General features: G+C 41.5%; 1 protein-coding gene across 1 annotated transcript in view; it reads left to right on the forward strand.

Moving 5' to 3' along the window:
• The window catches only part of LOC129103647 (neuronal PAS domain-containing protein 3), a 271158-nt gene extending 251433 nt beyond the window's left edge, over positions 1-19725 (forward strand). The window contains exons 8-12 of the mRNA XM_054614220.1: positions 599-792; positions 3358-3464; positions 12578-12725; positions 13586-13701; positions 18104-19725. Coding sequence (XP_054470195.1) covers positions 599-792; positions 3358-3464; positions 12578-12725; positions 13586-13701; positions 18104-19725 — 2187 coding nt within the window. The remainder of the gene's footprint in view (positions 1-598; positions 793-3357; positions 3465-12577; positions 12726-13585; positions 13702-18103) is intronic.
• Positions 19726-25348: the final 5623 nt, after the last annotated feature.

Here is a 25348-nt window from a genome sequence, read left to right on the forward strand (position 1 = left end):
ATATACATGTTTTGTGTGTTTATTTAGTAAAATTGTATAAAACAAACATGTCCTTCTGTACTTTTTATTGTATTTATGACACACTTTCAATACTTTTATCAATAATTACAGTTTATTGACTTATACAAACGTTTAGCTTATGTTCAAATGGATTCAGGGATATGAAGTATCTGAAGATAATGCAAAAAAAATGCAGGGAGTGCAAAAAGAGTTCAAAAGCAAAACATCTTTGAAATGTCAAATATGTTTTATTCAGAAAAACTGACCACATGATCAAAATCTACACGGATAAACTCACAAAACATCACAAAACTAAAACAGAGTAAATACCATCACTTCCTGTGAGATACATTCTTGGATACTTTGTCACCCCGAGATCAAATACACGTCCACTCCCAAAGCATTCTGGGTAAAATGGTTTGGAACAAAAATGTGTCTGCAAATTTGGAAAATTCTTGGCAAAAAATCGGTCACTATGAACGGACAAGAGTACAGACTGAGAAATGATGTCGTTTTCACACCGTTTTTCTTCCTGTTGATATTAATCTGCCCTGTTTTTTCTCTTCTTCTTCTTCTACTTCTTCTTCTTCTTCTTCAGGTGATCCACGTAACGGGGCGTCTTCGGATCCGGATGACGTTGACGCACAGCCGCTCGGTGCCCAATCAGATCATGGGGATGGTGGTGGTGGCTCACGCCCTCCCGCCGCCGACCATCAACGAGGTCCGCATCGACTGTCAGATGTTCGTCACCCGAGTCAACATGGACCTGAAGTTCATCTACTGCGAGAACAGGTAGGACGAGAAACCTGACATCTTAATGAGAATTTGTTTTATTTTTTTCAGATTTTATTCAGACAAGATCCTTCTGTTATTATCTTTCACAATAAAAGCCCTAGACATATACACTATAACTCAAATATACTCCGAGCATTTCACTAAAAGGAAACTCAATAAGAGATCTTACAGTAGCTTAAACTATACAACAGTTGATGCTCTGGTCTACAGGATCCTGGTATTTGGTCCTCTGTCTGCAAAAATCTATTCAAACCTTTTCATAGAAGAAAAGAAGTCTTGCAACTGTCACATATTTGGTCGGTTTGGGTGCTGGTTAGTAAGTTTAGAGTATTTTTTTTTTTTTTTACTTTGATTAGTTACATCCCTGGTGTGTAAAGGCTTTTATTGGAACCATTTGCTCATACTTCCAGATCTAACATCTTAAGAAAATATATATATCCATCCATCCATCCATCCATCCATCCTATCTTTAGTCATCAGTTACCTGATTTGCACGTCTTTGGACTGTGGGAGGACAACACAGTCAATTTGTGAAATAATCAGAAAATAAAAAATATATTGTTTTTTTGTTCAGGGACACAAATTGCAGGTTTTTTTCGTGTCACTCGGTTCGACTTTCTTTTCGTGACGACTTAAGTTAATGCATCAAAACCACTTTGTTAAGTCAAGGAAAAACATCATGGTTGGGCTGAGGTTCAGACAACAAATCCACCAACGGTTAGGTTCAGGCAACCACAAGGTGTCAAACACCGGTCTCCAGGTTGACAGTCTATGTTGTTTGACCCATCCACCTCTCCTCCCACCTGACCTAAGTAGTATTTTTGGGGGAAATTATTAATTATGTCACTTGCTCTGACTGCTGTAAGTCATGTGGATGCATTTCATTTGTGTCTCCACCACGAATAACGGTACTAATTGACTCTCAAATTACAATTTGCTTTATTTTTGTTCTAAGCGACACAAAAAAACCAGACAATTCGTGTCCCTGAACACGAACCAATAGATTCAATTTCGTCCCTATTTCACGAACTTCCATGATACTGGGAAGTTCACAGAGAACCATCAGAGAACCAAAGTTTTTCCATCTTTTTGTTCTCAGAAACTAAATCCTCAATATCCTTTTTTTCTGGAACACTAGTGTCGAACATAAAACTCCATTTTAACCGTTTTCCTCATTCATAGCTGCTGTTAGAGGGAGAAACGGAGCTTCTTATTCATGAGGACGTCTGACCCAATCCTCCCTGGTTTAACAGTGAAATGTGTTGCTGATGGATCGAGCTCCTTCGCTCCGTCCAGATAAAGCAGATAGGCATCAGGATCCCGCTCCGGAGTTAACCGGCCGACCGGGGGGAGATTCATATCAGGCAAAGAGAAAAAAAAATACATTCATGTTTTATTATAAAAAGAGAGAGAGGAGGAGAAAAAAATGATAGTAGACAGATTGCTTTTTTTTGTGGGTGGAAAAGGAGACACAATGCGAGCGAGATGATGATATTCAATGCGATACGACAGACAAGCGTCGCTCCCATTACTGCCCCATTTTAAAGATGAGTTTCTAAGAGAATGAGAAAATAGGAGGATGGGTTTTTCTTCTAAAGAACAGTGTGCTGTTATCTGCCTTCCAGACATTAGTCCCCCCCAAAACACCCCAAACAGCCCAAACAGCTACCACATGAGATGATAGAAGGGAAATTGTTCCGTCTATCCTGTTGTTCAAATTAAACCTTTTAAAGCTGATTGGTGTTACCTGTTCAAAAGATCAGTTTTTTTCATTCTTCGTCACTCTTTTTAAATGTTGAATGGAGAAAAATGTAGGGAGAAAAAAATGTCAAGTTAAATATTTCATCTCCAATTACATGTAGCTGAGTTTGCTACAGATATGTTCTCATTCCTTCTTCACCTGATACCAATCCAAAAGCTCCCATTTTCCCCAACTTTCAACCAGGAAATCGCTGTTTGTTCCCCGTTTAAAACAAGAAGTTAACATTTATTTATTTGTTATGTAACTTCTGTACTTAAGGAACACCACTTTTTTTCTTAAACCTAACTAAGTATTTCACCATCTTTTACTAAACCTAACTAAGTTAGAGAAGACGGAAATTTATCTTGAAAATATTTGGTCATGTATAGACCAGAAATTGAAGTGTATTGCTTGACTTTTGTTTTGTAACTTTCGTAGGAAAACCACAAAAAATGAGGAGTTTCTTTCTCTTATTTGATACGGGGAAACGAACAGTGGTCTCCTGTGTCAAAGCTCGCTGTTTGATTGACCCATCCCTGTCCTGTGTGGTCTTTATACCTCCTCATTCATGATTATGTGGATATTATAAATAAATCATTTTATCTGCATTCTACAGCGCGCTATTTTTCGTAGGTATATCTACGAATGCTGGATGAGGCTAACCTGCATCGGCCTGCAGATATTCACAAAGTCACGGCAGCAATTTGTCCTCGACCAGAAAAAACCCTGCAGAACTATGTTGCATTCGTGCAGTATTAAACATAATCCCTACTGAAGTACAGATTTGATATTATTCTTATATACGTGTCCTTGTGTTTCAGGGTCAGCGACTACATGGACCTGACGCCGGTGGACATTGTGGGGAAGAGGTGCTACCAGTTCATTCATGCTGAAGACGTGGAGGGAATCAGAGAGTGTCACCTGGACTGTGAGTACCTGGCACCACCTGACTGCATGCTCTGCACTGATTGGACAAACAAGTCAACTAATTGATCAGTGCTTGTTGATGAAACGATCTAAACTCAAGGTCAAATCATATTTTTGGTTTGATATAGTTGTTCAAACATTCACATGGCAACTGAATCTGCTGATGAGGATCATGTGATCAAAAGCTCCAGAACAAGCGAGTTAGTGGACTCATGTCACATGGTTAAGTTATTGTCAATGTTTCTGTATCTCTTACCAGATGACAGCGGGTGTTTTGTCTTTTAATATCCTTTGAGCTCTTCGCAGGCACCTCTTGTCACCAATATCACTGATCCTCAGTAGATTGGTACCAAAGTTTGAACCCTGGTTTAATCGGATTCTTTAAATCTAATTTAAATATATTTTAAAATGTTGGAAAACACTTTGTTGACCACATTTTATCCTACAGAAACCATAAAACTACAGTGTATCCAAGACTTTATTCTACAAAGTTACTTTCCCATACAACTGAAATGCATTCTCAATTACGTTTTTCAGGTAAACGTGTTTTCTCCTTGATTAAGATCGCAGTTCTGAACTCGTACTTAAAGTTGTGAATTGAAACAAAACAAAAACGCAACAAAACTAGGTTTATTAGAACATCTTTGTTTGGCTTAAGATAAGTACTTTTGTAACGTTAATTAACTTTTGGATGCAAATTGAAAATATGTCAATGTCGATTTGGTTCCACACAGGCCATGAACACGGTCTCCTGGGTGAAAGTCTTGTGTTTGTTTGACCCAACCAACCACCCTGACCTCCTTTTTACTTGGCTTAGTCTATTATGACCAAAAACAAATTTGTGATACGTCAAAAATACTCTTTGAGAAAATATGTTGCACTCAAAATGTAATTGACAACATAGTTTCGTTGTATTGTATCAGGCTGCTTTGTAAGAACAATATTGCAGTAAAAGTCTTTCTATATTTTACTTTGAAAGTCAAAGGCCACTTACAGAATCTTTGCTCTCCTGTATCTTTGAAAAGTTTCCTCACAGCAGCAACACTACAATCTTATTACCCTTGTCAGGAGGCATAATACACTCTGCCTCTCCGACACACACACACACACACACACACACACACACACACACACACACACACACACACACACACACACACACACACACACACACACATTCGGGCAGAGGTTCGGTGTCCCTGTTTAGTGGCTGTCTGGATGATTTGCGGCGTGCTGTTTGTTGCTGCAGTCGGATCTTTAATGTGGTGGTTAAAAGCTGAGGAGGCAGTTCAGAGCTGCACGGCGTTTTCTCGGCTCGTCGGAGGCGTTTAGGCGGAACGCCAAATAATAACAACCGCACAGCGAGGACAACGCGCCTGATGGGATCAAACACTTCCTGCTGCAGCTGATTACGGTCAGATACAGTGAGCGGTGTGGTCATTTTTAGAGCTCTCTGTTGCTTTGAGGCGTCGCTCCGTCCTTCGAGTGAGCTGCATTCACACAAAACATGACTTAAATGTCATTTTTGGTGTCCAACAGCAGTCTATGATCCACGGCCTGTAAAGGCCCACTGTGGACGTTATGTTGGACTCAGTCTGTAGAGCACTGAAGCTCCGCCCACGCTGCTACATCACGTGCAAATTACACCACCTTTTGCACTGCACGTCCTTGGGTCCCCAGCAATACATCCACCTTGTGTTAAGTGGATCGAATGAACTGTTCTAGAGACATTCAAAGCACACACGGACAAATTCAGACATAACTTGCTGTATAGTGAATTGGACAAATATGCAAAATAGCTTCTGTATCGTTATAGTTTTTATTTCTTTACAAAAAACTGATGAATATGTATGCATAAGTACATACAACTGATATATATTAGACAGGAAGTGTTCTTATTTGTTTGCACAAAGCACACATGCTGAATATTCAAACAGTGTCACTACTTTAAGCAAATTAACTTCAGTTTTACCCGCCTGCAAATCTCCCTGAGCTCTGTGAGTTGTGACACTGCTACTCTAACACCTGACAAAACTAAAACATGTCACACACCTCACCAGGAAAAAAAGCATGAAGCTCCCTGAAACTTTTTCAATTACCTTCCACCAAAAGTTCCTGAGCTCAGAACATCAAGAGTGGCAATCAGGAAGTGACTCTACGGCGGCCTGGCGGGGTCAGATGGAACAAGGAGAAGGAGGAGGGGGGGTTAGGATGTGTAAAACATCGAGGAAAAAAAAAAAAAGGGAGTGAAATATGGAGGGAGATTATTGGTCTCCGTCTGCTGTGAGGACGGGAGGTCAGGGAGGCGAGCCGGCAGCCGGCGGTTTAAATGAGTGGGTTTTAGTGGAGCGTAGTCTAATACACCACCTCCAGTCACCTCCCCCGCTCCTTCCATTCTCCCCCTTTCAAAATTAATTTCGTCTCTGAACAAAAAGGGGAGCTTTTCAGAAATGGATGGCTACAAGGAGCTGGAGTCGTTCTCTCTCTCTCTCTCTCTCTCTCTCTCTCTCTCTCTCTCCATCCTTCGCCGTCAGATTGTTCTGAAATCAGCCCTTTTTTCTTTTGGGGCGGTTTAATTTTGGGGGCTTCATGAACTCGCCGCTGATTGTGTGGGAGCTGATTCCAGAGCAGCAGGTCTAATGGTTCTCAACTGTCTTATCCGTTTTGGGCGAAGCGTTCTTCATAATTGGACGGTGACAAATCTGGTTTGTGTTTTGTCAGCCATGAGTTTTTAGGTTACGGTTTCTTTTGGACATCGAGTGCAGGCAGAAAAAAAAGGTTTTCATGTTCATGTTGGTTTGGTGTGGTTTTTTTCCTGACTTCTCTGACTGACAGTTTGAACATTTGTACGACAGCTCAAAGAGACTTTTTCCAAACTTTGAAGGAACCACCTCACTGGTTGTATATTTATTGTCCTCTGCTTGAGACCTTCAGCTCTAGATACCTGCAAATGTCTTGCTCAAGATGATTTGAGGTTAAATATTTGGACCATTTCCATTCTACCATCCTTTGTGATGAGTTATTTGTAATTTCCTGTCAAATCTGCAGATGTGTCTGTGAAGCAGTAAAATAGATGAAACACTAGCTCATGAACGTTTTCTCGGTCTAAAATAAGGCCCCATGTTCCCTCAGCATCATCCTGGGATCATGTTCAAATGTAGCGCCGACAATATCGGATAACAGACCGACAGACAGTCTGTTGCTTCGTGGCCTTCGTTGGTTGGGATGATTACAGTTTACTTATGAGGAGTGAGATTAGTTCCTTCCGTTTGTTGCATTTTGGGACAAATGGGTTTTTCTTGGGCGAAAGGAACATAGACATGCTTCTATGTGCAACTGCATGATAGAAGCGTGGATAACTGTAAACCCAGAAAGTTTGTCCTCAGGAGCACAAACTGGAACCCAGAAAGCAAAATTGGAAACAGCTTCCTGCAGGAAATGTTTCCAAAAGGTAAGAAAGTTCCACCAATTGAAAAAGTCTGATTGCACACTCTATCTAGAGTTGAACACATTAAATCGTCTACAAAATAACCCTGTTGCTTCACATTGTTGTCCAACAGCTGCAGACTTTCAGGTGAGAAGAAAAAAAGACGTTTCAGTCTCTGCAGAGCAGCAGCAGCTCTCGGGCTTTGATTCTTTTGTGGGGATTTATTTCCACGTCTGCTCTCGGTTCCCCCGCTGCTGCAGGAGTCGGATAGTTAGGGAATCGATCAAGGTGTATTTTAGAGGGATAGCCTGTTCTCTGAACAGGGATCTAAATTTTAAAAGGCTTCTTTTTAAGTGGAGGACGAGGCATGATCCTCCTCTGTGAAAAGGCGTCGCTCTCTAAGTCTCTATCATTACTCGCTGACAGCCGGTCTTAGCTCGGGTCAGATCTCAAAGTCAATCTGTCCTCGTTTCCACCAAGAGAACAGAGAGGAAGAGAAAGAGGGAGATATAGAGGGTGAGCTCCTCTCTTCACAAAGAAAGAAAAGGGAGGGAACGGGAGAGGAAAGTGATTTGTAGGCTGAGAAAAAGGAAAAAACAGAAATACTTGGCACACGGGATGAAGAGACAGATTCGTCTTCTCTCAAAGAAAGGCCTGAGCAATGGGAACGAGTGATTTGGAGATAAAGAAAAAAGAGAGAAAGGACAGAATGCTCCTCTTCTCAAAAGGAGACAGGTAAAGAAGAAGAGAAAGAGGCAGGAAGAATGAAAGAAAACACATCTTTCAACAAAGAAAGAGGGAACAGAAAACGTTAGAAAAGACATAAATAAGATGCTGTTCTTTTTGGAAAGAAAAGGAGGAGACACTTCCAAAAAAAAGAGAGGACATTTGAGGACAGAGGGGAAAAGAGAGTTCTCTTGGTTTTGTAGAAATGAAACCAGACGGAAAAAAGGAAGAGTACACAACAAGAAGGAGAATAAACTGAAGTTCTGATGGGAAAAGAGATCTGCAGAGGACAGGATGTACTCATCATTTTTTCACAATAAAAGCAAAGGAATGTGGTTGGCTCAAGCACTGAACCACCCGTCAGGAGAGAACAAATGGATTGAAATCTACGTTTTAACATTGATTATTTTAAAGAAGCTAATTAAAGCTAAAGCTAGCACCAGTTTTTAGCCCCAACAGTTTATTTTACAAGTCTTTCATTTGAAAAGCATTCAAACATTCAACAATGTAGTTGGTACACTGATAACCGATTTCTAGTGTAGAGAAAACGAGTCTTTGTCAGGAGGTCAGCTGAACAAGCAACAATGTGATATCTGTCTACAAACTCATTATGAGTAACGTTGTCAATGATAAATGAATAACTTATGCATATTTATTGTGTTTAAATAGTGATATTTTTCAAATAATTAGTAAGAATTAGAAGGAATATGAAGCTTCAGAAGAATCTTTGTGGTGAAGTCGAAGACAATTTTCCACAATATGGAAAACAAAGTTTCTGACTAACTAACTAACTGTCGTTTTTGGGAAATTATTCTGAAACTGCCGACCTGTAAAATAAAGTATTATCCGTATAAACATAGAGAGCCAAAAAAACGGCTTTTGTAATTTTTGCACGTCATGGTTCAGGAAGCTTTTCCTCAAGTCTGTTAAGAATTGGGTCCAAAATGTTGGAAGAAATATGAGCAGAAGGGAAAGGAAAAAAGACAATTAGCAGAGACTAACTTGACTTTTCACAATAACAGCGTGGAAATGGGAAAATAAGAAGACATGACGGAGGAGGATACATGTGTCTTCTTAGAAAAGGATGAGGAGATTTTCTATTTGAGTTCTTGGGGAGAGAGACGAAGGAAACTGACTCCAAAAAGAAGATTTTCAGTTTTTTAGAGAGAGGAGAGACATAATCATAAAAAAAAATTAGAGCAAAGCACAGAAGAAACTCAAGAGACATGTGGACATTCAGAGATACAGAGAGAGGAAAAAAACAGAGAATTACCAACGGAGAAGATGACAGAAAAGAGGAAGACACAGACGGGATGTTTTGGCGGAAGAGAGAGACGATCGAGAGACATTCAAATGCAGTGGGAAATGAAAGAGAGAGAGAGAGAGAGAGAGAGAGAGAGAGAGAGAGAGAGAGAGAGAGAGAGACTAGAACAAGAGTTAAAGCTCGGTGGATTTAAGCCTGCAGGCGTTTTAGCAGAGCTCGTCTCTCTGGACTAACACCGCCTTTAATGAATCCACACACACACACACACACACACACTGAAAGCTTTTTTATCTGTCTGCAGACAAAACACACACACACACACACACACACACACACCTGTGAAACTATCCACACAGTTAGTAAAACACACACAAAAATAAGCCTGTAGGGGGAGGAGGAAACATGGACGACCTCGATGACATGAAACACACTCACGTACAAACTGTGGACAAAGTGACCCAAATGTGACTTTTTGTTGACTTTCTACAATTTATGAAGACAAACCAAAAAGTGTTTATGTAAATTCAGACTAATCTGAACTCATTCTGGTTGTAAAAAACCACGTCTGGAAGTTCTGACCACCAGGCGACAACCTCTGGTTCTGCAGAGAGAAGCCGATATTGAAATGTCTTAAAGCTGCATTCTCTCTAATGTCCATCAGGGGGCGACTCCTCGGTGGAAGATGTAAAATTGTTCTTCAGTGCTCCAGCAGAGGGCGACAGAGCGGCCATCTTTACGTTCTTTCTCACATCACAAGAAGATCTTCATCCCTCCGTCTCCAGACAGAAAGGCTGTTTCCATAACACAATTCCACACCAGTATATACCTCCACGTTAATGTGACACACACACACACACACACACACACACACACACACACACACACACACAGAGAGAGGTAAACACAGAAGGGAAAGACAACGGTGAGAGCGTGACATTGAGTGAAAGAGAAAGAGAGAGAGAGGTAGAGAGGCTTTAAAAGGGAATAGGACTCCTTTAATCTAGCGGCCTCTCTCTCCTGCAGCCTCGGGCGAGCCTCCAGCACACTCTCCTCTCTCTCTTTCTCTGCTCTTCCTCTCCTCTGCTTCATTAGTGGCCGATCAGAGAGTGCGGTGATTTAATGGAGGAGAAAGAGGAGAGGGTTAAACATTTAAAATCTCACCTGTAAGGAAGAAGAGAGGGAGGAAGATGGAGGGAGAGGAAAAGAGGTTTTTTTTATGATGTTTGACTTGTTTTGGTCGCTGGTCTCTTGGCCTCCATGGAAAACCAACAATGTTTCATCAAACATGACTGAAATAACCAATATTCCTGCTTTGTGCATGCTGTTGAAGTCCCTGATGCTTTGGAAAACTAAACGCCATCATGTCTGGATTCATAAAATCATTCAGAGGAGCCACTATATCTACTAAGCCTCGTCGGCTGGTTTCCTACAGCTGTATGAACCCAAAATAAACCATTTTTTCTGTGATTTAATTGCAATAAGCAGATCAAAAGGATGCCAAATTAACTACATAATGATGCTGATTTGTAAAAAGTCTGAATTCATCATTTGTCAGGTCTGACAGGAAGACGACAAGCGATCAACTTTTAAAATGCTTGTTTTCTGAATGGAGTTTGGATCAATCAGTGCTAGGCTATGCTAACGTTGTAGCAGCTCCGTCAACACTCAAAACTACGTCATCTAGGAGTAAATATGGCAGCGTGGTTATTGTTTGCACCAAAGACAGTCTGTAGTTTATATACGTACATTTATACACAGAGTATTGTCCGGTCTCTGTATAAATATGAATTTGAATTTACTTTGTGATCACGTTGCATAAAAAGTCTTGTCAAAGTTAACGGATCCTATTCATTCGTTCTCTATGTAAAGCAAGAGGAGCGTCAGTGCGTTCCATGTTTGTTGCCCAGATTCATCACTGACACAAACTCCTTCAAAATAAAAGCTCCAAATTAGCCAGAAGGTCGATGTCATAATTTATTACCTTGCGTCACATGTATTGATTTTGTAGTTATTATAAAATGTCTTTATGTCCTGGTTGGTGAACTTCAGCTCACAGTTTGATTTTGTGTGTGTGTGTGTGTGTGTGTGTGTGTGTGTGTGTGTGTGTGTGTGTGTGTGTGTGTGTGTGTGTGTGTCTCCTCTTCCATTGGACATGCTGATACACTGAGCTGCTCTCTGAGGACCTGCAGTCATCTGAACAGGCAGCAGCAGTGTGTGTGTGTGTGTGTGTGTGTGTGTGTGTGTGTGTGTGTGTGTGTGTGTGTGTGTGTGTGTGTGTGTGTGTGTGTGTGCATTCATTGTGTCGTTATTTACTCTGCCGTACAAACAAAGCAAGGTCACATTCAAGGTGACGCCATCTCACCATCTCTGCCTTAACATGCAAACAAGTTATTTCCCCCCCTCCTCCCTCTCTCTCCCCCCCCCCCCCCCTCTCTCTCTATGAATAGCCAAGTAGAGAGCGAATGAGTGCCGGCCGCCCGACCAAAGTCAATTACAGCAGCCCCGGGGATGTCGTCTTAAACAATGCTATTAGTTTCTAATAGTTTTTAATTACTGGCCTTCTTTTTATATAAATCACCCCTCGACTTTCTCTCTCTTTCTTCTCCGTCGTGCACGGAACCTATTTGTGCCCGTAATTAAATGGAGGAGAGGGATATGAATTTAGTGGCCCTCGCTTCTGGTCTCTGACTGTTTCTGTTTGAGCGTCTCCTGATTAATGCCAATACATATTGCTTGAGATAACCATTTAGTGGTTCATTTAGCCAAATTTATTGCCTGCGTACCGTCGCAGGGCGGAGCAGGGGTGGGGGTTGTGGGGGTAGATGCGGGTGATGGGGGGGGTTTCTACCTCCCGCAGTGACACAGCTCTACCTGGTGGAGAGCGGCAGGTACTTCAGCTCCTTCAGGTGTGTTTACTGGAGTCAGATCATCAGAAACGAAACAAGCAAAAGATAAAAGTAATCCAAACTGTGATGGAGAGAAACTGTCGGTGTTGTTAAGAATCCAACATGATGAAGAAGAGGAGGGTTTATTGAAATGTTTAAAACTTGTATCTACAGTTTTAATGGTAATGATGAGTTGAGGAAGAAAAAAAGGAAATAAATTCACCTTCCTTTCCGTCTGAGCACCAAGTAAAGCTGGTCCTCCTCATCAGACGTGCTAACGTGCTAACCGCTAACATTACATGTAAACACTATTATCACGACGTAGCTAAACGTGTCCTGGAAACAGTGCGTCATTAAGTGCATGTTGGGACACACTTCATGTCATGGTGTGAGTTTATTGTGTCAGACCAATCACACACGCACACACACACACACACACACACACACACACACACACACACACACACACACACACACACACACACACACACACACAGAGGCTGGCAGTGTGTGTTGGTCTGATTAATGACGGCAGCAGCAGAGCAGCTCTCAGCCAGCTGTCACATGACATCTGATGACTGCCTCCCTCTCTCTCTCACTCTCCCTCTCCCTCTCTCTCACCCATTTTCTCTCTCCCCCTCTGTCCAAACTATTCCTCTCTTCTCTCTCGTGTGATGAACAAGCTGCTCGTTTGCTGTGAAGTCCAACAGTTTGAAAGCAGACAGAATATCAAAGAAAATCCACCACGACATAACAAACCTCCTCTCTCTCTCTCTCTCTCTCTCCCCTTCCCCTCTCTCTCCCTCTCTCAGTGATGAACAAGGGTCAGTGTGTGACAAAGTACTACCGGTGGATCCAGAAGAACAGCGGGTACATCTGGATCCAGTCCAGCGCCACCCTCGCCATCAACGCCAAGAACCCCAACGAGAAGAACGTCATCTGGGTGAACTACGTCCTCAGGTCAGAGGTCGTCTCACCTCCGTGTCATTAGATTCCCACGTCTGCAGACTTTGTCTTTATTGAATAAATGACAAATTATGCACATGAATATGAGAACGAGCACACAATAATGGAGGAATGAATGCGTGTAGGCAACTAATTATTGAGTTAAATTAGTGTATTAAATGGGAATTATATCATAAAATTACACAAGGATAGTTCAGGGAGAGGTTATCATTCACTGCGAGTAAGTTTTAAATATATTTCAGATGCTTTATTTTATTTTGCCGTTTAAATAAATTTGAACGAATATAATAAAAAAAAAAAGTGTAATGTTGGAATTTGTTTCAGACCATTTCATTTTATTTTTAGAAAAGATTAACAATCAATTGTGTTGTTGTTTTAAATAAATACCAGTTCGAAACGGTGCTTCATTATAAAAAAATGTAAATGTCATTGCAAGTGTATAAGGACCCGGCTAATTTAGAGAAGAGGAAATAACATAAAACCTGATGTTTTAAGGTTACAAAGTTATTTAATTTGGAAAAAAGGACCTCTTAGTTAAATCTAAAATAATATAGTTAACTAAAGGGGAGTGCTAAAAGTTTTTTTAATCAAAGACACAAATAAAACCAAAAGAGTCTAACTAAATAGTTTCTTCCACTTATCTGAAACAAAAATAATGAAGAAAGTACAAAGAACAGCACCAAACATCAAGCTTCTAAATTATTTTTGTGAAATCCGAAACCTGGTCGTACAAATTCACAACAAAGACAATTCAAAATCAGTCACAAGAGTTTAACAACAGCTCCTCAAGTGAAGCCTTGATCCTCCTTTTTCCTGACTGAAAGAAAAAAAATCTTTCTGTGTTTTTTTCACAGTATGCACGAGTATAAAGACACGCCCATGGACATCGCCCAGCTGCCCAACCTGCCCGAGAAAACCTCAGAGTCCTCGGAAACCTCCGACTCCGAGTCCGAGTCCAAAGAAAACTCTGGTAAGAAGAAATGAAACATCACTGAGAGAGAAAAGGGTTGAGAGCCGACAAAGAGAATAAGAGATAGGATGCACACATGAATAGAATAGAATGTAACAACAACATCCTTTTAAAACCTCTATGAATCCTTGGAAGCTCCTCTTCATATATTACCAGTATGATAAGCAGCAGTAGGAGATATTCAGCCAGAGATGTTCAGTCGGTGCCAGAGTGCCGTCTGTGGCCGGCTGGATGGTGATGAACGCCAACAGCTGCAGGGACTGAGAGCTCACTGGCAGCAGAATGACATAAAACATCATTTTACCCAACGCGATAAAAATACCTCAACACGAGTGCACGAACAAAGCACCACAGAACTCCCTCCAAAAGAAATGACCAACAAGAGAAATCTAGAATATTTTCTAGTTTTCTAGTTCTAGTTTCTTCTTAGTGTTACTTTCAAGGCAAAGGTATAAATATATATATATTAATAAACTCTGCATCATGCATTGTGAATGAGTCAGTCTTGAAGGATTACGTTGGATTGATTGATTTCTAATTCTGATGTAACATTAAAAATGAAACTAAAAAAGTAACAAAGGCACAAAACTACCTTCAGTGTTTCTTGTCCGAGTAAGTTTTTTCAAAGTTAACCAAGCATCTGAACAGTGTTATAGTGGAAAGAAGTAACAGTGTGATTGATCTCTGATCGATTGGTTTTCCTTGTCACACTTCAACACAGAAAGAAAAGCTGACCTGCAGTGCAGAATCATTGTTTGTTGGGTAGACTATAGGTGATCTGACTCTCACAGATAGAAGATTACTACGTGAATCAAATGTTTTAATTAGACCCATTTTTTGGAGCTGTTTACTAGATTAATTACTGAAAATAACACAAATAATCTCAATAATTTCAGTAGGAACGTGATAAACAAACACCACATGGACCAATACCTAAAGAGAGCCTTCATACAGAAATATAAAAAAAATCCCAAAATAAAAAACAAGGATTTATTTAAGATGTGCGTCACCAACATCTCAAGCAAATACTGCAGAAGAAGAATCTCACACACTGCCAGTATATAGCTGAATTCAAAGCGATACAGAGGACCTCCACCTTGAGCATAATATTATCAGGTCCTGCAGCCTGTGTTGGCATGATGAGAATCAGTGCCAGCTGTTATTCTAGCTGGAGGAGAACGGTTCTGGCACCCTGTCGGCTGTAAACCGACGCCAGCTGCTGCAGGAGGCGGTGATTCAACCGGGCTCCAACAGGCCCGAGGTGCTCCGGCTCGACACATTCTAAAATGAGAAATCTGGCCTTTGACCTTTGTTCTGTTAGGATGCAATCTGTGCAGCGCCAGAGAGGACACGAGGACAGGTGCCAAAAACAAAGTATTTCTATTTGAGCTTCTTTTTTTTTTTAAGTGGTGCAATGCATCATCATACCAACGCAATAACATGAAATCAGATTTTTTGGGAGTTTTGACTCAATCACACATACATCGTCTTCCTGCCCCAAATAATCACTGGAGAACCAGATGTGGATTAATCCGAATGTGCTATTTCCTGCTGTTAGTTTCAATTTAAAACTAAAGTCACCATCTGTTTTTTTTATTACGGAGACTTTTTAAACGTTATATTTGTGTTTTAACAACACATTCTCAGTCCCAACTCTTCAACTAGCAACGCTTCAGTCTGTGAAGCTCTAGGTTTACCCTCTACTGTCAGTTTTGGACTTATGAGGGACGGTGTGTCACTTTTTGTTGCTTGTTACAAGGAAGTTCCCAGGAAAACGTACAGTTTCAACTTGTTATGCATTCTGTGTCTTTTCTAACTAAACTTCAAACCTAGGTTTCTTTAGTTTTTTAGGTTTTAACTTGATTAGTTTAGGCAGCAAAATGTATTGATACATTTGGTAAAATAAGTATGTTTCATACATAAGCTCTGGCATTAGTTATGTAGTGAAGTTGAGTATCACAGGTAAATGTAAAATAAGTAAACGTTGACTTTGGTTTCACATGGAACACAAACAGTGGTCTCCTGGGTGAAAGTCCTGTGTTTATTTGCCCTTTCCATCCACCCTGAGATGCAGACTCTCGCTCTTTTTACTATTTGCTCTGAAAGTCTAACAATGATGTAGATGGATTCACACTGGAGTTGGTTGAAAGCATGAGAAGCCATTGCATTTCATACAGACAATAAACAGTGCTTTTCTACCAGACACCAAGAGCTACTGACCAAGCGTCAGTGTTTGACTAGTTGGTAGTAAGAATGGTTTGGATTTTTTAAGATGTACGTCATAAGTAGGAAACAGTGGGTTTGGAGATTCGGAATAACACATTGTTGGTTTTGGGTCCGTTCAGTGTTATGTTTTCAATTATTTCTTATTGTTCGATAGCCACAGAAAAGGGGGAACTCTGTAATGTTGTGAGACCTCCAGAAATCAGAAATTAAATAAAGGTTTGGACAAAATAAAAACAGGAGAAGCAGAGAGACACTTCCCATATTGCAACTTGATGACGTCTTCTATTAGACCCTCTCTGCCTGCCTGGTGTATTTCAAACTCTTCAAACACAGGCCTTCTAAGTGAAATAACACTGATGACAATAAAACCTAAATAAATACAAATTAAAGTAATCCAATCAAAAATCTATTTTTCAATTTTTATAGTAATTGGAAAAGCCTGTTTCCATCTTGATAACATTTAGTAGGCTGTGGAAACATCAGGAACAACAATGGAAACAATTCCATGAATTTATGGTTTAATATATGAAAAGTCTATGAAGGAAAATGTTTATTGTTTTTGTTTTGTTTTCTGCAAGTCAGCAGGATTTGTTCCTTAACTTTCACCTCCTGTCAACTCTCGCTTTTTTAACCTTCCTAACAGTCTGTCTCTATGCAGATGACACCGACCTAATTTAGCACAAAGGTAAAGAAGGTAAATAAGCCAGATGTTCTGTGGAGACCACTGCTCTCTGTATGATCTGAGCCCATTTTGCAAAGCGCTTAAAAATACAACCATGTTCATAATCTTAAATTTCAGATTCCCAGTATAGTATTTTAAAAAGAAAAATGAACCAAATCCCTCCCTGACTCTCTGGGAAACATTTAAAGACTTGAGGTCCATTTTTTTCTGAACCTGAGAATAAATCTGTCTCTGCTTTGGAAAGCACACTAAATGGAGATACAAGGATTCCCTCCAGACAAAGCAATTGAGTCGACATTTCAGGTGCCATGAGGGAGTCAGAGTGTTGCCAGCTGGGCAGCCGCTGGCCTCAGTGTGTGCTGGCAGAGTTTGAAGTGTGTGTGTGTGTGTGTGTGTGTGAGTGTGTAATGGGCTGGACAGAGCCAACATGCCAGAACAGCAGCAGCTCCTGATACTGAACACACATCAGCGCAGCAGCAACACAACACAACACATGGAAACCCTGTCTGGGAAAATAAAAAAGGGTCAACACCTGAGAGTCACTGCACAGGGGTTCAAATACACAGACTGAATCCTTAATAGTCCCAGAGAAGAAAGGTTGTAAGGAAGACCCTCCTACCTTTTGTTCATGCCACAATCATTATTTGTTTACAATTGCAGGGATTGCTGTGAAATTTTGTACAAACATTCATGTTTGCAAGAGGATAAACCTTGACGAGTGATCCTTCCTGGAGACAAAACTTTCACAAATATAAAATCTAAATTCCCCGATCGCATTCCTGCTCCCCAGGGGATGAACCCTATAGATTTTTATAACCCCACAATTTATAGTGCCAGCTTCTAGACAGACTTAAGATTTATTAGCTAAATAATTATTAAGTTGATTATTCTGCCCAACACTTTTGTAATTTTGGATGTTATGGACAGTGCAGGACAGTTTTGATTGAAGCTCTGGTAAACTATTCTGCTTTAGGTTCAGATTGTGCAAAGAGAAAGGATGTACATTCACACTTTCACCTTTTAACCTGCAGCCAAGTGCTTACGTCATTGTATAAATATATTCAAAATGACAATAAATACTTGAATAAGTATTCTTAGTTTAGCCTGTGAGCATGCTGATTTGCTAACAAGCACTTAACACAACGGTACAACTGAGGCTGCTGGGAAAGTCCTACATTTGCAGGTATTTGTTTATAAAGAAAAGTAATTGACAAATACAAAATCTGATGATGGTGGTAAATAAAATGGTCAAAGGCTCACCAAAGTAATTCCAATTCATCCTAAGGGGAACATGAATGTCAACAAATTTCACTGTAACCGATCCAACAATCAAAGTTATTTTTTATTTCAACTGCATCTGTCAACTGCATTGTTTCACTAAAGAAAATCATCAAAGGGAACCATGACCATGTCAATCCATCAAATATTCAGTTCAGTTAATTGAGTCTGAATCCAGGATTTTCTTGAACCAACTTTTGTCTTTCTCTTCAACAGACAATGAGAAATCCGAGGGAAAGCCCGGCCGCCAATCAGAACGCGAGGACCCGGAGACGGACAGCAAGCGTCAGCAGCAACCCGGCCAACCACACTGCTCCTCCGAACAGGAAATGAAGCGCCAGGAGGAAGGAGACAGCTCGAGTAACCCCGAGAGCCAGGAGAGCGACGACAGTCTGGAACTCTCAGATGGGGAGGGGGAGGAGCAGGAGGAGGCAAGGGGAGGAGGAGGTGGAGGAGGAGGAGGTGGAGGTGGAGATGGAGATGGAGGAGGAAGGATTGGGAGGTTAGCCGGACTAGGAGGGTTAGGTGGACTTGGCGCCATTGGAGGACTGAGCAATCTGGGCGGGCTTCACATTAAAGTCGAACACTACGGAGAAGGGGAAGAAGTACAGCTGCACAACTCACAAACTTCTTCATCAGAGGAGGAGGAAGAAGAGGAGGACGACGATGACGAGGAGGAAGAAGACGGAGGCGTGCAAGATTGCGACAGCAACGCCGGCATCAAGCTCCAGAAGAGGCGGAAGAGGAGGAAAGTGCAGAAATGGGACGGATCCCGAAGCCGGAGGCTCCGTCTCTCCTCGCCCACCACCCCAAGCCCCGTCGCCATGGGAGATACCACGACGCTGGTCGACTCCTCCCAGGCCACGTCAGCCAACTCCTCCCACCTCCTCGCCTCCAACGGCTCCCCGAACGGCGCGGGTGCGACCTCCTCGGTCCTGAAAATCAAGACGGAAATGGCGGAGCCGATCAACTTCGACAACGACAGCAGCATCTGGAACTTCCCGCCCAACAGAGAGATTTCCAGAAACGAGTCCCCGTACAGCATGACCTCCAAGCCGGTGGCTCCGGGGAGCCACGAGAACTTCCCCTCGCCACAGGGAGCAATCCCCGACTCCGTCCTCACCCCTCCTGGGACCGAGGGAGGCGCAGGAGGAGTGAGGAAGCCTCCTTACAACGGAAGCTCGGCGCCGTCCTCCATTTCCAGCGCCGCCAGTTTAGCCCCTCCCTCCAGCGCCTCCTCCGCCGACCCCTTGTCCCCTCCGCTATCCGCCTCCCCGCGGGACAAACAGCAAGGCACCCCCACCACCTCCTCTTCCTCCTCCTCCTCCTCGTCCTCGTCGACCTCTTCCTCGTCACTGCTGTACTCTGGCGACCTCGAGGCGCTGCAGCGTCTGCAGGCCGGTAACGTGATGCTCCCGTTGGTCCACCGGGTCACGGGGACTCTGGCCTCCACCAGCACGACGGCTCCACGGGTCTACACCACCGGGACCATCAGGTACGCACCGGCGGACGTCACCCTCGCCATGGCGCAAGGCAACCTCCTCCCCAATGCCGCCATGAACTTTGTCGACGGCTCGGGGTTCGGCCTGGACCCGAAGACGCCCATGGAGATGCTGTACCACCACGTCCACAGGCTCAACATGTCGGCGGCGGCAGCGGCCGGCCCGTTCGTCGGGTCTCCGACAGTCACGGGCGGGAACGGCGCCCTCGGAGGCCAGATGCCGACGGCGGCCAACGTCTTCACCACAGCCGAGGGACTTTTCTCGACGCTACCGTTCCCGGTGTACAGCAACGGGATCCACGCCACGCAGGCGGCTCTGGAGAGGAAGGAGGATTAACGCAAAACGTTCAAGACCGCATTACTGTGTTTCTGGAATCGACGACTGTGTCAAAGTAAAACGACTTCTCACTAGTAAAGAAACAAAACAAAACAAACGGAAAGAAAGACTATTTACTTTCTATCTTTTATCAACACAGCACTGTGTTTCCGAGAGGGGAGAACGGACAGGAAAGGATGACAAATGTACTCTAGCACTTTGAATCTGAGCAACTGAGCTTGTGTAATAGACATGAATGACCCTCAAACATGTCCCAACCTTTTCTATCTTTTTTCTCTCTCCTCCTCACCTCCACTCTCTCTCTCTCTTTGCTCCTTTTTCTTGCGATCAGCAACGTTTTTTCTCTTGAACAAAAACAACAAAAGAACAGACTATTCTTTATTGTAAAGAACTCCTTTTTTGCCTACAGAGAATTCATATTGCCTAAGGACTCCGCTGGAGCCGGACGGGGATACTTTTTATTATTTGTCTTTGTTTCTGTTGCATCTTTATGAAGATGCTGATTGTGTGTATTTAAAGGAGGACGGTACAGGGATTTGCAGAAAAACTCTATGCGGGCGCTTCTCCATATGTATCTTGATGTGATCAAGGTTTGGAAAAGAACGTTTTTAAACCGAGAGAAGAGGAGCTCTCTCTCTTCTGCGCCGACAAAAAGGTCTCAGAGATAATAATCTTTTGAAAAAAGGTTTTTTGAGGACGTTTCTCGATTGAGGGAATAGTTTAGAGAATTAATTAATTACTGTTTTTCCTTTCTTTTCCTTATTTTTTTTATAAAATATTCTAGCTCAGATTTAAACTTACAAATCAAGCATTAAGAAGAAAAACATAAAAAAAGCAATTTCAGCCGGGTAACGACCTGTGAATTATCGAATGTTACTACTTCCTCTTTTATCCCAGGAGTTTACCTACAGGTCTTGCACCAAACATAACCTCCTCTACATCTCCTCCCATCTCAATATGTCGTCCTCTCTCTTATCTCCCGCTCTGTCTGCCTGATCTTTAATCTTTTACGTCTACATTTCCTCCTGCCGATCTGCAGATTCATGGTGCTACCGACCGACAGTAACCCGGATTCAGCTGGCTGATGTGGGTGCTGTAAACGAACCCACAGCTCGTTGACAGACTGATCGTGTTTTTGTTTCGGTTCTGGAGGGGGAACTATTTTAACATTTTATTTTTTTTAATCTTCTGACAGTCAGGAAAGTCAGAAACACAGCAAGAACCTTAGGACCTTTAAATCAAACCACATCATCTCCATAATGCCCCTGTTGTTTGGCCTGGAGGGGCAGCTCCACACGGCAGCATGGAGGTGATTGGTTGAATTTTAGGCCTCATAGTGTTGTTTTTATTTCTATGTATTTTCTAACTTCATCACTTTTAATTCTCAGTGAGACTGAGGCTAATACGCTAGTGAGGCTAACTTGAAAAATGAATGTTGAAAACCTCGACCGGCTCCTGTTTGATTGTTTAGTTTTACTTTGAAATACTAGAACTACTTTCTTCGTCTTTTTTGTCCTCCTCCTCCTCCTCCTCCTCCTCCTCTTCTTCCTAAACCAGAATCACCTCCACAAGATTTTCCTAAAACAATCCACTCTCTTCCATCTCATCGCCGGACCCTGTGATAAAAAAAAAAAAAAAAAACCACATATCAACAAGGAGATTGTAATAAAGACATGCATTTTCAATCAATCTATCAAACAATCAAAATCAATAACTACAAAAAAAATTAATCTTTTATGAGGAAGAGAAAAAAAACTCACATTCCTTCAAACAATGTTGTCTTTGTCGTTGTTCTTCTGTTCTGTGTTTTTTCTTCCCCAGCCTCCGTTGCCAAAAAAAAAAAAGAAATCTCACAAGTTTAGTGTTTTTAAAAGCACTGTGATTCTCGTTCATTTGTACTTTTTTGTTTCTTCTTCTACGTTTTTGGTAAAAAGAGATACAAAAGAAAAAAAGATGAGAACAAGTAATAATTAAAACGGTAAAAAAAAATTGTCACGACATCCATCTTTTTAAAGTTGACAGCCCCGTCTTCGCCATCCCGTCATACCTTATTACCCAGTGTGATTAAGCCGTAAAAACGTGTTACCGATGTGTTTAGTGTCACTGGCTGTCAAAAAGTCTTTCATGGCGACTTCTCTCTCTGTGTGTGTTGACTATATGCAGTATATACTGAGCTACTGTAGCTGTTTTTGTCCTTTGTCTTCTCTGTGCTCTATCTCTAGTGTGGGGGATGGTTAAGGGGCGGGGCTTATCGGGAGAGGGGAGGAGTCTACGGGATGTTAATTAATTAACGTCCCACAAAAAACAGCGACCCCTCTCCGTCTCCCGTCCCCGTCTCCTTCTCCGTCTCCCTCTATCTGCAGTCTTAGTGAAACCAGTGGAGGTTCGTGGAATTTCGTGTTCGGTGGCCTTTGCAAAAAACAGAAAAAACATTTGTAGAGTCCACCATTTTTTCCGCTGCTTCCTTTTTGTCTTTGTAAAACCTCTTTTTGTTCTTAAGTTCTTACTTTGGGGGGTTTTCTAATCCTTCTCTCTTTCTCTCTCTGCTATTGCTTTTTGCTGTTGTGTAGTCTTATACAAACCTCTTTATCTTGCCGTCCTTTCTCTCAGAGATGAAAAGATTCTTTAACTAGCTCAAAGGTTTATGGAGCCATGTTTATTGCCGCTAAGGAATTCTGGGAAACGCAGTTTCCAGCTCTTGCATAGAAAGTATTAAATTACTAATAACTATTTACACATTATTGAATCAAATTATGATGAGGAAAAAGCCTAAAGTAGCATTTTAGATGGTAGTCCTGGAGAAAACCGCAAAAGCCTCAGTTGTGAAACATTTCCCAGAGTCCCTTGGGGCTTCCTGTGTGCATTGGGTGTATTTCATTGGTTCCCACCGAAAACTTGTTGACTTCCTGCGCAAACTTCTCTCACGGGACAAACAAAGTTACACAAGTGGTTCAACGGGGGAGAAAATAAAAAAACACTATTTCAGGACACGTTATGAAAAAAAAAAACGATTTTAAAGATTTCTAAAGAAATTAAAAGAAGAAAAAAATATTTCGCACTATAAATCTATTTTTATAGGTGTTTTGGAAAAACTGAACTGCATGTTTAGTAAGTTCGTCCGATGAGTTTCACGTGATCGATCCCTCGTTTCTTTTGTTTCTTTTTTTGGGTCCAGTGTTGTTTTAGTTTTTTAAGTCTGTCGAGTCCAAAGGGGAAGAATAAAGTCTGTATTGTCAAACCGACGCGGGTCTCTAATCTCACCTTCACATCAGGAAAATCAATCTGTAGCGTCTGTGCTTTCTGTGAAGAATCAATGTCTGAAATGTTCAAACAACTACGTTAAAAACAAACAAATGAAATTTAGCGATGGATTTATTTATTTTTCTGTTTCAATGAGGGGAATGTGATTGGTCCACGCGATCCGTCGGCTGATTGGTGGGTCGCTCGTGGTTGAATGTTAAATTCAGTCATTTCAGGAGCATTTTGTTTCCGCGCTCCTCTGGATTTTAGCGTTTTCTACTTTTGGCGGTTTTGCGTGGGGGGGGGGGGGGGCACAAATGAATGGCCATTTGGTTAAATAAATGGGGTTTGGGTGGTGGGGGGAGGGGGGTGCACATAACTCAGACGAAACCAGGAAATACACCCACATGTAACAAAAACCAAACAGCCGGTCCAAGCTGTTTCAATGTTTTTTCTGTGTTTTATGTCGAAAAATGAAAACTTTGCTGGTGATTTTAAAAACGTTAAAAACCTTAATCACAGCTGCTGTCGAAGAATACATAGTGTTTAAGAAATTACAAATATTGAAAAATCACTTCATTTACCTGTGAAGAAACTGTGTCTGTGTTTTTAACTATTTCTTGTACAATTATACAGATTCTTTTATGAGGAACTTGGTGCCAAGTAGCTGAAATACGGGAGAGAGGGAATCTCTTATTATCAATGTTAACAGTGTTATAAAATTCTAAATACAAACAAATTAAAATATTAAAAAAGAGAAAACTATGGTACATTTCTATTTTTTGTTTTGATTTTTTTTTACCTCGCAGAAGAGGAAAAAAAACAAACACATGACTAACTGATGCTAACTTTGAGTGCCTGGCTTATTTTTTATTATTATTATTATTATTATTTTCGGAAGACATCCTTTTTGAGTTCGTTTACCATGAATAATGCTGCAAATCCGAAAATGTACATACTTCATTTTTATAGCAGTTGTTCTTTTCTAAGTTTACTCGGTTCTCATCCGCTCAGAGGAACATGTCACACACACGGTTGTCTTTCTGTAACCCGGTTTTCACCATCTTACAGGTGCCATATTCATAATAAAAATTTCTCTCGAATTTGTTACCAGGTTGCATCATTTCTTCTGTTTGACACCTCCAGCCATAGCCCTTGTTCCTCGCCAAAATAAGACAGATGGCACCACATCTTTCCTTTTTTATTTTGAAGGGCAGGTAGGAATCTGCTTTTTTTTTCAGTTCCTGTAAAGAAAATTCTGCTGCATCTTATTAAGATTAACAGCGGAAAAATTGGAGATTAATTCATTCAGCTTTGACTTCACTCTGAAGAACCAGAGGAAGCTGCCTGGTTTGGACTGAAAATGACAAGAAATCATCAAACATGAACATTAGGACTAAAGGAACGAACCAACATTGTTAATATCATCTTTGAAGTCTGGATCCATCCGCCTCTCAGTCATCCTCGTCTCTCTCACTTTTATTACCTTCCTCTCCCCCTTTCTTCTGTATCATCTCCCCCCCTCCTCCTCCTCCTCCTCCTCCTCACAGTAATAAGAGCGGCGGGGTCGGTCAGTCGACCCTCAGAGGCCGGCCAGCCAACTTTAAATATTTCACACTATTTTAAATGAGCGCACATGAATCATAGATCACAGGCAGCCTCCTCTGTGTGTGTGTGTGTGTGTGTGTGTGTGTGTGTGTGTGCTGGAACCTGAAGCTCCTTCTAATAACCTCTGGCTGTCCGTCTCCGTGAGGAGGTCTGATGTGGAATTTAGATCCGACAGCGTCCGTCGTTCACCGGAGGCGTAACGAGCAGCCTTTCATCATGGGCGCGTGACGGACGGATGATGAAACAAAGCGTTAGAGATGAAAACTCAGAGGTTTTTATGGCTGATCTCCCTAATTCCCAACATGCACCAGGAGTCAAAGCATCACCTAAAATCTGTACGAGTATTTTGGGAGACACGCCGTCGCTGCCGGAGACATGATGTGACGTTTAAGTTCCTGAAGAAAAAAAATCAGATTCTGTAATGTTCCCACTGGGAGTCCGACTGTCTGCGCCGCTTGAAAGAGAATTTTAATACATTACTGTGTTTTATGTTGCATTGTGGGAAAATAGAGAAATAACTCTTAGTAGAGCGGGGATCTCAGGATAAATCTGTGCAGCTGCAAGGTGATTAAGATTTGATCGATGTGTTTATATATTTATTATACACAAAATTCAGATTTTCTTTTCTCCAGCCTTTGTTTTTACTCATGAAATACTGAAAAGTCCTATGTCTTTAGGCCTTTTTTAAATTATTTAATTATTTTTATTAAGTTTTAGAAGAGAAAAAACATTCTGGCTTAACTGGTCATCACTCAGATTATTCATTACTCATTAT

The sequence above is a fragment of the Anoplopoma fimbria genome, chromosome 15 (genome assembly GCF_027596085.1).
Source record: "Anoplopoma fimbria isolate UVic2021 breed Golden Eagle Sablefish chromosome 15, Afim_UVic_2022, whole genome shotgun sequence".
Lineage (NCBI taxonomy): Eukaryota > Metazoa > Chordata > Actinopteri > Perciformes > Anoplopomatidae > Anoplopoma > Anoplopoma fimbria.